This window comes from Phocoena phocoena, chromosome X (assembly GCF_963924675.1).
Source record: "Phocoena phocoena chromosome X, mPhoPho1.1, whole genome shotgun sequence".
NCBI classification, from domain to species: domain Eukaryota; kingdom Metazoa; phylum Chordata; class Mammalia; order Artiodactyla; family Phocoenidae; genus Phocoena; species Phocoena phocoena.
Window position 1 is genome coordinate 81,251,603 of NC_089240.1, and position 14,660 is coordinate 81,266,262.

Consider the following 14,660-nt stretch of genomic DNA (forward strand, 5'->3'; position numbering starts at 1 on the left):
ACTTCATCTTGGAAAGATCATTGTTTTCCAGGGTTCTTCTCTCTCAATATTTCAAGGACTCCCCAGGTTGTTTAAGCAGGTGGGAAGAGGTCAGTTTACATTTTGGTCCCAGAATAGTCTAATCATCTTCCACAAAATATCTTATTCTTTGATACCAATACAGCCATTGTCACCATCTCCTGTGGCACCAAAGGCCAAGAAATCTGGGCATCCAGGAGCAAATGGCCTTTTCCTGCTGCTCTCACCATTCTCTTCAATAGTTCTTCAGGGAAAGGCATCAGAAGAGCTTCTAGCATTAGTTACACGGTGTGCCCATAACTGTCCTTCCTATTTCACCCTAAACATGGCCACTGGCTTCTCATTCCGTGCTCTCACAACCCAGCTAAGGGCAGGCTGCCTTGCCCAGAGAAGTCCATCACAAGAGTCTACAACATATTTTCTAAAGTCTCTCTTATAATGAAGCTTTAAATACTCCCAAATAGGAAGCAGCAGCTCAGTTCAAATCTCTACTTTCTCCCTCTTCTCTGTAGGCACAATCCCGTTATATGTACTTTACATTATAAATAGAACAGAATTCTATAGGTAGCTATAAGGATGCCTTGTATCTCTATGACAAGAAAGTGGCTTTTGGCCTCTAGGATGAAAACTACCCATGAGCCACCAAATACCCTTTCATAAAATACATTTTCTAATAAATTATTTCTTTACCAGGCATCCCAGAAGATAACTTTAAGACTTATTTCCTTTAAAATGTATTTTCAATTTCAGGTCTCTAATATGGGAAATAAATAAAATGCCCAATTTAAAATGTTATCTACTAAAGTATCTACTAGGGCCACATCTAGGTCTAATTACACAAACAACTTAAACAGACCATCATTCTACTGATAAATATATTCTATTACATATATAGGTTTAAAATAAAATCAATATGATTGAAGTCTACCTTTAAAAATGAATTTAAAATGTCAAGATTGATGAAAATATGAGGGGATTAAATTTTTTTCTCAAGTATTCAGAAAATCACTATTAAAATGTTCTCTATCAATAAGGTTTGTTGTGAAATTGGTTTATCTTAAGATGTATAAGAAGGGTTTTAGTTTCCCAAGTACCCAAGTCAAACCCATGGCACATCTTCCAATGTGATGTTATAATGAGACTTTTCTCTTTCACCAAATATTTCTTGAGAAACTATAGCATAGTTGTTAAGAATATGAGTTCTGGACCCATTCTCAGTTTGTTCACATTACTGTGACTTACCAGCTGTCAGATCTTGGGTAAATTCTTACCTCAGAAAACAGTTGTGAGGATTAATTGCATTAATCCATGGGAAGAGTTCACAATGACTCCCACAGAGTAAATTAAAACAAAAATAAATAAATAAAAGATTAGGTATAATGATCATTATTATTATTGTTGATTTTAGTTATTTTTTCACTGCTACTATGTCTGCTACCTGTTTTAGGGGCTGATGATGTTACCAAATTCAGGTTCGGCTGCTTACCACTCTAAAGTCAATGATCAAGAGGCAAGTGTCAGTAGAAAGGAAAGGTGCTTTAATCAGAAAAGCTGGCAATCTGGGGAAAAGGTGGACTCATGTCCCATGACCAACTCCCAAGATTCTGCTTAGCCATGACAGTTTTTAAAGGGGAAAAGGAGGAAGAATCTCAGTGAATCATCAAGGCAGGAGGTTGGATTCTGCAACATTCTCCATTGTGTGCAGAGGGGCTGACTCTCTCTTCAGATGGTATCTTGCCTGTGTGATCTGCCTGCAGAATTGCTAAGGGGGCCATTGGGGGTAGAGAGCTAGTCATTCTTTAACTACTTAATTCTCCATTCTTACTGCTTTTTTTCCAGGAAAAGAACCAACAGGTCAGGCAAGGTGTGGTGTGCATTCAGGAGAGCATAAGTTAGGAGTTAGGTTAAATTGCCTAGTGATCTCATTCTTATAATTAGGTTCTTTTAAGGTTAGAGGGGAACAGAAACGGGCAAACAGGAAAGGGGCAAAAGAGCTGCTTTCAGTGAGTCAGTGGTCAACAAGACAGGAAAGGTCTATTCTCCTGGGCTATATTTTTAAGTGAGGAAACATAGGCAATGAACAGGTAAATAAATAAAAGAGATAATGTCAGATAGTGATAAGTTCTCAGAATGAAATAAAATAGGCCAGAGTAATAGTGAGGGGAGTGGACATTTTAGACTGGATGGTTGGGGGAAAGCCTCTCTGGGGAGGTGGCAGTTGAGCTGAGGTTGAATGACCTGGTGAAAAAGAAACATTCTAGGCAGAAAGAAGAGCAAGTGCAAGGGCCCTGAATTGGATATGAGAGCTTGCTAGGCACAAGGAAGAGAAAGAAGGTTAATGAGTCTCAGCATAGTGCTTAAGAGCGAGAATGGGGTGAGATTAGGTTGCAGCGGTGGGTAAAGGCCAGATCACGTAGAGCCTCATAAACGCTGAGAAGAAAATTGGATTTTATTCCAAGTGTTGTGGGAAACTGTCAGAGGGTTTGCAGGAGAGGATTTACATTTGATATACCAATAGATGCCATGAACAAAAAAAAAAGTAGAGATGACAAGCAGGCAGTTGATTATAAAAGTATCTCAGGGGAGAGACTGGAGCTACAAGTAATTTGGGAATCATCAATATAGATGGTATTTAAAGTCATGTGAATTGCTCTGGTCAGTTAGACTATAGACAGAGGAGTCAGGACCAAGCCCTCAGGGTACTCTAACATTTTATAGAAGTTGCCAGAGAAGGAGAGGAGGTAAGAGGAAAAACATTTTAAGCATGAGGGTGTGTGTCATAGAAACTAAGAAGAGTGGCTAAATGTGTCAGATGTGGCTGAGACATCAAAAGGAGGACAGTGGGTGAATGTTGGATTTGGCAGCGTGAAGGTACATTGTCATTATAAATAGTACACTTCTACCATGTGAAAAGAATGTTAGACTAGTATCATGCAGGCGTCTATCATGATGTCTACTATAGGGGAGGAAAAATAATTGTTTCTCTACCCTACTGAGTAATTGGCTGAGGACCAACCCCACCACCACCACCGCTTCCCCGTAATACAAGACAGAATAACAAGAGAAAACCAGAGAGAAGTTAATAAACTTGAATACCTCATGTGTACCTGGGAGATACTCAGAGAATAATGAGTAACTCCCCAAAGTAGCCTAAGTCACCAGCTTAAATATCATCTTCAGCTAAAGACAAATAAAAGATGTGAGGACACCCATAATGGGGGAGAGGGTTACAGGGAAAAGCACCATACACAAGGATAAGGTTTGTTCTGCAGGTTTAAATCTGCAACTTCACCAGTGATACTCCTGATACCCTTGATTCTCTGGTGTCCTCCTTCTCTTCCTGGTACAGAGAGGAAGACACCCTTACAAATGGAGATTTCCTTTATAAATGGAAATTTCCCTTTCAAATGGGTAACTTTTACTCTTTTCAGAGCTTTTCCTGTGTCTGCTGTTTTTCAATCAGCTCAAAATAATCTATGCCAAAGAGACATATTTTGGGGTGGCACATCTGCTCACCTTCACTACATTCTAACCCTAGATGGATGAGTGCCTTTGTTTTTTTTGGGGGGGGGGATGTAATTTATTATGCTTACAGTTTTATTGATAAAATGAGTGCCTTTTATCTAGTTTCCACAGCTCTAAAAATGGAATAGTGGTATTTCTCTGCCTTTTTGACAAGGTTGTTATGAAGGATATGAAACATAGTGGAAGGAAAAGTATATCGTAAATGGTAAAGTCCTGTACAAATGCAAATTAATAAGTAGAATTATTTGTAATATTAGATTATAAACTGCTTCAGGGTCTGGATTAAGCTTTAATGATCATTGTACCAAGCACAATGCTTAGCATAATACTAACCAGTATCTTGCGTTTAGTGGTTGCTCAAAAAAAGAAAATAAAAAATGTATTAAATGAAATAAAGAGGTGGAAAGGAATGATGGTGTCCAGTTCTTTTTCACCTGCAGAATCCCAAGTAGGATTTGGTGACAGGGTTGCTCTTATGAAAGATTTCAGTGCTGACTCATGCCCTGTATCCCTTTTACAAAGTAATCACTGTGAAGAGAAGTAAAGGACTTGGAGACTGGGCTGCTTTCCATTTGTTATTTCTAAGCGAAACCATTCCCAGAATTTTTCAGATTTTCTCACTTTGGTATACAGACAGAATTTCTGAAATCAGTTTTTCTTCTAGGAGAGCAAATTTATGAAATTGTGTATCACCACATGGGCATATTTTAGCTGGTGAAAAATTGTGTTATGATAAATGGTAAATGTCCAGTTTTTTTGCCTTTTTTTTATCTTTGGCTTTTTCTGTGTGTTGTACGGGTGTTGAGCCTTCTGAAATATACACAGTTTAGTACCTTGCTGCAAATAGAATATAAGTAAGTGACCTTTGCAAAGCATGTATTCTTAGCAAGTCTGGCATGAGTCTGTTTTATTTAGGCAAGAGAGACTAGAAAACAAAAATCTAACTTTTATTCTGTGCTGAGAAATAAAGAGAATTGTCTTATTTCTGCAGCTCTCAAACAGGATATTCAACACTCTTAAAAATCAAACAAATAGGGAGTTCCCTCATGGCAGGTGGTTAAGAATTTGCCTTCCAATGCAGGGGACACGGGTTCGAGCCCTGGTCCAGGAAGATCCCACGTGGCACGGAGCAACTAAGCCCATGTGCCACAACTACTGAACCTGCGCTCTAGAGCCTGTGAGCCTCACCTACTGAAGCCCATGCGCCTAGAGCCCATGCTCCACAACAAGAGAAGCCACTGCAATGAGAATCCCGCACACTGCAACGAAGAGTAGCCCCCACTAGCTGCAACTAGAAAAAGCCCACGTGCAGCAACAAAGACCCAACACAGCCAAAAATAAATTAATTAATTAATTTAAAAAATCACACAAATATGATATTCTCAGAGGTAAAATCAGAATATGTAGGTAGCATTACATACAACCCTTTTGTTTGTAAAAAGCAAGTAGAATAAGTCAGAAATGCACTAATTCTTTCAGGTCTATTGACAGCAAAATGGACTTGAGGGTTGAAAGATTTAATGTCACTTCTTAGCAAGTAAGAGGTTGTTGTGTGGCTAATGTGAATGCTAATACTTAAGTAGCATAAGAAGGAACCTGGGAAGGGGAGCATCTCACTTTTAAAATCCTGCTGTATCCTGTAAGTGTCAGCTGCAAAGTAATTTTCTAGAAATGGTCTGATTTCCCCACTGACTTCCATTGTGAAACTAGAGCTGTGTTCCCATGGAAAATAAATTTGGCCCGAGGTTATGATAAAACACACTGAAGAATTCAGAAAATTTTATAAAATCCAGCATTTCAAGACACAGTTATCAGTACCTGATAAAATAATACTATCACGAAATGTGAATACACTGTAGTAGATCTTAAAGTAGCACACCCCAAACTGTGCTATTATTCTTTTTTTTAACAAGTCCAAGTCTAGTACCTTTACATTTAAAGACATTTTACTTCTGTGATCATTATTGGTTTTTAATAGACTTAATTGTAAAAGGTAGATTTGCTTTCCTTTATATTCTTCATGGTTAGTCTACTTACCTTTTTGTGAAGCATTCTTTTTTTTTGTGGCACGCGGGCCTCTCACTGTTGTGGCCTCTCCCATTGCAGAGCACAGCCTCTGGACGCGCAGGCTCAGTGGCCATGGCTCACAGGCCTAGCCGCTCCGCGGCATGTGGGATCTTCCAAGACTGGGGCATGAACCCGTGTCCCCTGCATCGGCAGGTGGACTTTCAACCACTATGCCACCAGGGAAGCCCTTTTTCTGAAGCATTCTTATCAATTAACATTCAAAAGCTTTCAGCCATAGAAGAAAGACCAGAAGGAAATGTCCCAAAAAGTTCACAACACTGAGTTGTTGGAAAGTTTAGTTTATTTACGTTTTTATATTTCTAAGTCACCTAAAGAGATAATTTTCTATATCTGTATCTTCTATAATCAGGAATAAAGTCGATAATTTCTTTCTATAAATTTACACATAATGAGATACATTTAGTCAGACACATTTACATACCTGGTTCATTTTATGTTTGGTAGTAGTGGTAGTTGTTATCACTTTTTTGATAAAAATTTTAAAACAGTGATGTAATTAATTTTGGGATAAATAATTTTCTGGAGTATACTGCTGAAAGTGTAGTCCTGGTGTTACCGAACCAAACTTGGGTCCTCTGGCCATGCACAGTAAAGCCAATCTACTGGCACCAGGTTGTGGTGAAGGAAAGTGCAGCATTTATTATAGGCGCCAGACAAGGAGAGTGGGTGTGGGTGGCTTGTGCTCAAAAGCTCCAAACTCTCAGAGGGTTTCAGGGAAGAATTTTTAAAGACCAGGTGAGGGAGGGGCGTTGCAGTGTATGTGATCACCTTGTGCACAGTTCTCTGATTGGTTGGTGGTGAGGTAACAGGGTGGTGTCATAGGGGTTAACACTGTCAATCCTCAGGCTCCAGTAGGCCTGCAGGGCTATGTGCTCAAGGTCACCAAGTAGTTAACCTCTTCCATTTGGTGGGGGTTTTAGCATCTGTAAAACAGCTGAGGAAATGTGCATCAGATACTGTTATCTAAGCACTTAGAAAGGAGCTAAAGGAGAAGATATGGAGGAGGGGTCTGTCATGGGGAGGCCTCATTGGGTCCTGCTGGGTTACACTGGACTGGCAGCCTCAGTATCATCTGGGAACTTGTTAGAAATTATAATCCTCAGGCCCATTGGCTCAGACTCAGCAAACAGCATTCGGGTTTGAACAAGCCCTTTGGGCAATTAAGGTTCTAGAGCTACAGCAGAATGTCTCTCCACCTCTCTCTCCCCTCTCGGTCCTTCCCTCTCCAAAGCTCTTCCTCTCCTCCCTTCTTTTTCTCTCTCCCTCTTTTTCCCCTCCTCATGTGGTATATATGTGTATATATACACACATATAGATACATAACCTATATATAGAATTCTCTGTAACCTCTCCATCTATATAGAATATGTATTAAAAAAAGAAAATATAAAAAAAAAAAAAAGAAAATATATACTTTTTCTTCCCCTAAGTTTTTCATTGCTGTTTGTTTCTACCCTATCTCCCTCCTAAAAAGATATGAGGCAGTTTTCTGGTGTTTATACTTCTGTGTTTTCATTTAGCAAACATGTTTTAGCAAATATGTTCTTCATGGTTATACATTAAATAGTTCTGCCTCATTTACAGATTTTCACAGCTCACTGACCAATATAATGACTCCAGCAAGTTGTTATGGGCTGAATTGTGCCCCCCCCTTCATGTGTTGAAGCCCTAACCCTCAAAACTTCCAAAATGTGACTGTATTTGGAGATAGGACATTTAGAGAGGTAATTAAGTTAAAATGAGGTCCTTAGGGTGGGCCCTAATCCAATATAACCAGTGTCCTCATAGGAAGTGGAGATTAGGACACAGACAACACAGACAGAGGGACCACCAGGTAAGGACACAGGGAGAAGGCAGCCATCTTCAAGCCAAGGAAAGAGGCCACAGAAGAAAGCAAATTTGCTGACACCCCGATATTGTATTGCTAGCCTGCAAAATTGTGAGAAAATAAATTTCCGTTATTTAAGTTACCTGATCTGTGGTATTTTGTCATGGCAACCCGAGCAAAGTAATGCAGAAGTGTTTACAGAAGTAATGTTATAATTCAGTCTTAACATCTAGTGATTGCCTTTGAGGTACTATTGGATCATGTTCCTTAACAGAAAGCTACAGCTTTACAAAGGGTGCCAGAGAACAGTATGAAAAACTACTCACCATGCACAACAACATGATAAAGCTCTATGAGAATCTTGGAGAATACTTTATTTTTGACTCTAAGACAGTGAGCATAGAAGAATTTTTCGGTGATCTCAGCAACTTCCAAACTTTGTTCCTGGTAAGTAATACGTCTTAAAGCTTTGCAAGGCCTGTTGCTTTTGTTTTGTTTTGTTTTTTTTGTAGCAGTACGCGGGCCTCTCACTGTTGTGGCCTCTCCCGTTGCGGAGCACAGGCTCCGGACGCGTAGGCTCAGCGGCCATGGCTCACGGGCCCAGCCACTCCGCGGCATGTGGGATCTTCCCGAACCGTCGCACGAACCCGTGTCCCCTGCATCGGCAGGCGGACTCTCAACCACTGCGCCACCAGGGAAGCCCTGTTGCTTTTGTTTTTAAATAATTTCTTCCATAGGCATTTTATTTTACATACCTACTGACCATATTGATTTCATGTTATAGCCCTTTAACAGGAATTGACAGATATTTTATACCTGTGACATGGATTAAAAATTGTTGGCTGGCTTAATGTATAATGGGAACCTAAATGAATTATCTTCAACTTTAGGAACACATGGGAATTTTACTGCTGAAATTTTATAGAAAATGAATGAATTGGTACTCAAATGACCCTGATTTTTTATACAGCATAATATTATAATTTGACCTAGATTAAAAATTAACATCTAAAATCATCTTTTACTCAATACATTAAAATGCTGTGACTGATGAATAAGTTTCTTTCATAGTCTAGATGAGAAACTGATTCTAAATTGGGCTCTATATCAATAAATGACCTGGAATACCTAAAGTTTCTTTCAGAATGTGAGCTCTCCTTTTTCAAACTGTAACTCTTGAGGATAATGGTAAACGTTAGAATTAATCAGAGGTCGATCATCAGGGTGCCAGTTATGATGCTAGAGGGAAGCAAAAGCTTTGTTGTATAAATGCTGTGGGAATATTTCTCTGCATCCAATGAAGGCATAGAAGAGCACAGTCTCCGATTATGATAGTAACAGAAAGATATGCACAATAGTTGATATCAAACAGGTAAAAGTCCCTTTATGTTAAAGAAGGAATTCTAGCAATTATCCCCAGCAGGAAGATCAATCAACAAACTAATTGATTGTAGTTAGAGGTATGTTTCTATCCCCAAAGCAATCCTTCGCTAAATAAGACTCTCTCTCTTAATTGGTGGTGTTGCTCCATGAAATCATTTGATTTTGGTGTGATTTGCACAGTCTATGAAATACAAATATACTTGTGGAAAGCACTTGCTTTCATCTACTGATTTAGGACAGACAACCGAGAGTACACCCTGGCTTTGATAATAGAAGCTAAACCAGAAACTTTCATAAATATGATCATTTGTGTTATTTTTTGCTGAGAATATTAGCTGATTTTTGTCTTAGGTCTCTGCCTCTTAATAGACACACATATTTAACTTTTTAGCTGGTCAATAAGTAGCAAAATATATTCTACTGGCAATGAGTGGCTTTTTCAAAACTTAGACATTAGGAACACACCCAGGTTATACTTACTTGGATAATTTTCAAAAAGAAAAAAAAATGTATGTTGAAAAGGGACGGGGACTAGAAAATACACTTCAGTTGACACGGAAAAGGTAAATCCAATGATATTCTTTTTTGGTAGCATCAATGTCTATGGGTTAATAGAGATAAATAAATATAATTAATATTGTCAATCTCTATGAAAAAGGACCTTGTTTTTAACATAAATGGGATCCTAAAACACTGCCTGTCATATTATGTGCCCCCTACCTCCCCAATACGTGGACATAGAGTAGAATTTGCTGTACTTCTCTCACGTTGTAGCATTTGTTTAATTATAATTCCTGTGTGACAGCCTATGTTTAGTCCTATTAGCCAGATGCTTAGAAGCCTTGCCAAGAACTATACTTGTATTATTTCTCAGTCATAGCTTAGTTTTAAAAAGGTAAGGATATTATTGTTAAGAAGAACTGATTCTACGTCCTGGTGCTCTCACAAACAAGCTATGTGATTAGGTAAGTCATTTATCTTTCTAGCTATTTAGCTAGTTAGTTAGTTAGGAAATGGTGGGATTACACTACTGATCTCAAAGAACTTCTTTAGAGTCTATGAGTCATGGTGGGAATTTCAGAGAGTCATTTGTATTCCATACATAAACAGGATATATCTTTTTGTCTACTGGCTTCACTGTGGGTGTAGCTTGAGTACAGGGAAATTATTTGTCACAAATCATTCTCATTGTAAATAAGTTGACATTCTGAAGCCCGGTTGTGTGTGCATTTAAGTTAACTTCTTGAGAACCTGCTAAGAGTTTGGGAGCTTTCAAAACAGGTGACCAGCTCCTACACTGTGTCTTGGCCAGCCATTGCCACCTGTCCTACAGAATACTACTGCTACCACTTCGATTTACCAATACTTTTAGACTTGCTGTCATGAGAAGTAGTGTGCAACTTTTTAGCTGTTTCGAACTTGAGTTGGTCACATAACCTCTCTGGGCATTAGTTTCCTCATTTTTAAAATATGAGTGATAATTCCTGCCATGGCTTCCTCACCACGATGTGAAAACACCTCATAACCTATGTTGTGCAGATGGAGAGTATTATTAGCCATTCTCTGCCTGTCCATTCAATTATTACTTATTGAGAACCAACTTGATTTTGGTAATGCTTTAGTCCAGAGACAAAAGGAAGAGAATGGTTTCTATCCATGAGTGGAGGGCAACAGACAAATGCAATATAGTTTGGTAAGTGCTGCCATAGGAATATGTCAGGGTGCTATAGTAATACAAAAGAGGGGCTGCCTAACCCTGCCTGAGCTGGCCAGAGAAGCCTTCATAGGGAAAGTGACATTTAGACAGTCTGGAAAAATCCATAGGACTTTGACAAGCTGACTTTGACAAGTAGGTTTAAGGGTTTTACACCTGACCTATAAGCCGAAGACTCCTAAATCAACATCACCAACTTCAGTCAATCATCTATGCTCACCATGTCCCTGTTTCATAGTGAGCTTAAAGTGATTTCACTCTCCCAGGGGAGGGAAGAACCTTGAAAGAGAGACAAAAGTTGTCATCGCCACAAGTTCCCATTTTCTTAGTGCTTTGTGTGTTTGGCCCCAGGGTTCTTGGCACTTAAAAGCATATTGGACTATAGATGGAAGCAATAAAATACCAGTAGTGCTGAGAAGAAAATAAGAGTTCTGATTCATGTGCTACCAAAAATTACTTCCAAATGAGCTCAGAGTTTCATCTTGGGAGATCTATTTGGCATGTGTAGCATAAACAAAATACAGATACCAAAATAATCTTCCTGAAAGTGATAACCTCTAAAAGATGGGGCAAATGTAAATAAACAAAAAGGGTTGACATTATGGATTAAGACCTTTTTCAAAATAATCACATTCAAATGAATGAAAGCAAAATTGGGCAATCTCTATGAGATGCTGCTCTATAAATTATTCATTATCATTCATATTACATATTACTCAACTAATAAGGATATTGAAGATGTTCAGTTGAATGCCCTATATATTGTCATGAAGATATATGTAATTGGAAACATTTCTAAATTCAGAATTAAGACTCTCTTTCTAGTTAGCTTCTCTGAGAGCAAGAGAGTTTTAAAAACTGCTTATAATATAGGCAAGGTTAATTAATAATCCCTAAATTTAAGTTGAATATTTTGTAGAAGAAAAATTCCAGATTTACATAATATCAAAACATCTCTTTTGCTTATTCTCCTTTATGCTTCAGTCATTTGACTAGTTCAAATAGGTGACTGCACAGTCTTTTTTCTTTCAAGATATTTGGAATAGAATGTTCAAAATCAGTGAACCTTGTGTGTTTCACCACCATGCAGCATCTTGCTTAGGCATAAAAATTATTTTCAGCTGTTGGGAAAGTGTTTGAGGCAAGTATTATATACTTCAATAACTTTCATAGCTCCAAATAAATTATAGAAAATATTTCTTTTCTCTTTTAAATCTGTCAGTTTCCTGCTGCTTCTGTGTGTTTTTGTTTTGTTTTTTAAAGAACAATCTGTTACCCAGGCACTCAGTAAATATTTGTCGTGTGAGCGTCCTCATTCTATATCTTATATACTAGAAATAGAGGAACAAGGCTTTATAGGATTATTAGATCCATTGGCCTAACTTAAGAAGAAAATGTTACCATTACTGTTAATCAGGCTAGCAGATCTCCCCTCAACAAAATAAGTGTTTGCTACTGTTCATTTGATAACTAAACTTTAAGAATTTTTTTTTAAAAATCAAGACTTTAACAATTTTTCAACAGCTCTTAGATGAGCGTTAAAATGGCTAAGTGTTAAGGAGGCTAAGTGACATCTATAAATCATGGCGTTTTATGCCATTGTTCAGTCTTGTTGCTTCTACCTCCTAAATATTTTTGGACTTCACTCATTTCTCTCCAAGCCCACTGACGCTACTTTAGTTCTGGGCCCCTGCCATCTCTCAGCTGGACTATTAATTACAATGATGTCCTGACTGGTCTCTCTGCCTACTTCTCCTACCGTTTCTAACTTCTAATCCATTCCCCACATTATAGTCAGAGTAAAAGTTAAAAAACCAAACAAACAAGATAATGTTACTTTCCTAACTTATGATTCTTTAATGACTTGTGTCCTCAGGATAAAATCTAAACTGTTGAAAATTAATGTGGTTTACAAAATCAAAAGAACTAAGATTACTTAAAGCCCGGACCATCCTAAGGTTGGCTGAATAAGCCATAATCACTTGAACTCTCCTTCCAGACTGGGAAAAGTCAAGTATTGACAGTGGAGGCAGCAGAACGAAACAGCAGTAAGTGCCTAAGAGGACCTGAGTCTCTTACAACAGAGAGAAACTTTGGGAGCACAGTGTCCAAGGCTCAGTAAATGAAGGCTCGGAGACAAATGTGTGATTGTCATCTTGTGTTAATTGCTCCCTAGCTAGTGCAGCATGGAGAGTTATGGCAACCAAGGTCGCTCTTATCTTAATTCTTAGTTAGGGATGTTCTTCCTTCTGTCTTAAGTAATTGTTCTTTTAAAATCTAACCTTATCTGAAAGCTCCTTGTAGCCATTTTGGCTTATGGAGATACTTAATTTTGAGAAGCTCTCATTTTCAAGCCATCTTCCTCTTTACAAGGACTCAATCATGTCTAAATCTAAACTATAATTGGAAAGCAAGGTGAGCATCTGCATCTGCACTCAAAGGCTAAATTGATAATATAGAGAACATTTTATTCATTCATTAAAGGCAATTTGCCTTTAAAGAAATGAGGATGAATTTTTGCATAAAAAGACTGTGTATATGATTCCTGATCCAAGAACACTAAGTTATTTTGAAACATTTTTAAGCCTTCAATTCACGAAGCACTTGACATTTAAAGGAAACTTTAGTACAGTATTGTAAAAATGGTGGACTTATGTTAGAAACCAAATATGTTCTTGAGCAAAGAAGTCTTAATCAGTAATATAAACTCTATTATCTAGAATTCCGTAATCCAAAATCTCTATTAGATGCCTCAAAAGTTGATGCATATTTGCTTTGCCAATAAAATAGTAATTAATATTATGAAGATGCCCCTGAGAAACAGCAAAGACCCTGATATGCCTCTTGAAATAATATAGTTTTATTTGTAAGCTAACTGTCTCATCACCTGTGAATTCAGATGTTTACACTAGTAACAATAATCCAGATATCCCAGATTATCTCTTCTTTACCCCCACTGGCAGGACTCAAGCTCTCTGCAAAGTCTCCACTCCCACAAGTACATCTGGAGTCATCTCATATGGGCTCAAACATGTGTTATCTATAGTCACTGCTTGACATTTGCCCACACATATTTGAGTGCCTCCTATTCTAGGGTGATGAGAATATAGCATTAAACAAAATAGACAAAGTCCTGCCTTTCCTGTCCTCCTGCAGCTCCCGCTCCCCTCTGCTGAATGCCTTTTGCTGGCAAAGCTGCTTGAGTTGCCCTCAATGATAATGGCCACATCCGGGCCAAGGTTGCAGACTCCTGCTGCTCCAATTTTGCCATCAATCCTTTCAGTACTTGAGTGTGGGGTTATGCTCAGTGCAGACGTAGCCACGCTTCCCGAGACCCTTCTTAAAAAGTTTATTTCTCATCTCTTCTGATCCCTTTCTCTTTGGAGGCTTAAAAGTTTTTTTTGAAGTCCTAGAGACCTAAAGGGGATCCTAAAACCATAATCCCCTCCATTGCCCTTCTTCCTCACTTTTGTTCAGGCACCTAGGCAGGTATCTTCCTTTTCCTAGAAGCCAGGGATAAATGAAGTACCAGCATAAATCCTTTCATGCAGATAGAGCCCTAAGGGCCCACCAGCTCCCCCTATTTAATCACACACACCCAGATAATTCCCTTTGAGCTCAGATGGGACCACCCTGGCTACATAGCCTTAGGTTTATTTTGAGCTATTGCAACTCTTTGAAAATAGGCAATCCATGTAAAATACATGGTAACTCTATTAAGCAGAATATTTGACCAGAATACTTCATTCCCCAGCTGTGCCGGAGAGCAGACTTTACTGTATTATACAGACATCATTGAATTCTTCTTTAGAAAACGATGTCACCTGTCAACTGTGGTATTCTGTTTGACTGTTTTTATTTTGGGCCAGAAGTAGATGCCCCATTTTTCTGAGATGAGTGTTCCTTGTATAAAAAAGCTAAATATTATATCATAAGTAACTAAAGGAATATGTAATAATGGCATCCATGGTTTAAAGAAAACCCACATTCCCCAACATGAGAAAAATGCCTACTGGTATAAATGGTTTTTAAATGGGTGCACATTTTAGATTAATATTATAAAAATTTAGGATATCATAAATATTTCTAAAGATATTTCTCAAA

The 14,660-nt window shown here is 38.3% G+C and overlaps 1 protein-coding gene across 1 annotated transcript in view; it reads left to right on the plus strand.

The window, feature by feature from the left end:
• DIAPH2 (diaphanous related formin 2) overlaps positions 1-14,660 on the plus strand; it is a 741,115-nt gene that overhangs the window by 658,297 nt on the left and 68,158 nt on the right. Inside the window, exon 25 of the mRNA XM_065900213.1 lies at positions 7,742-7,906. Coding sequence (XP_065756285.1) covers positions 7,742-7,906 — 165 coding nt within the window. The remainder of the gene's footprint in view (positions 1-7,741; positions 7,907-14,660) is intronic.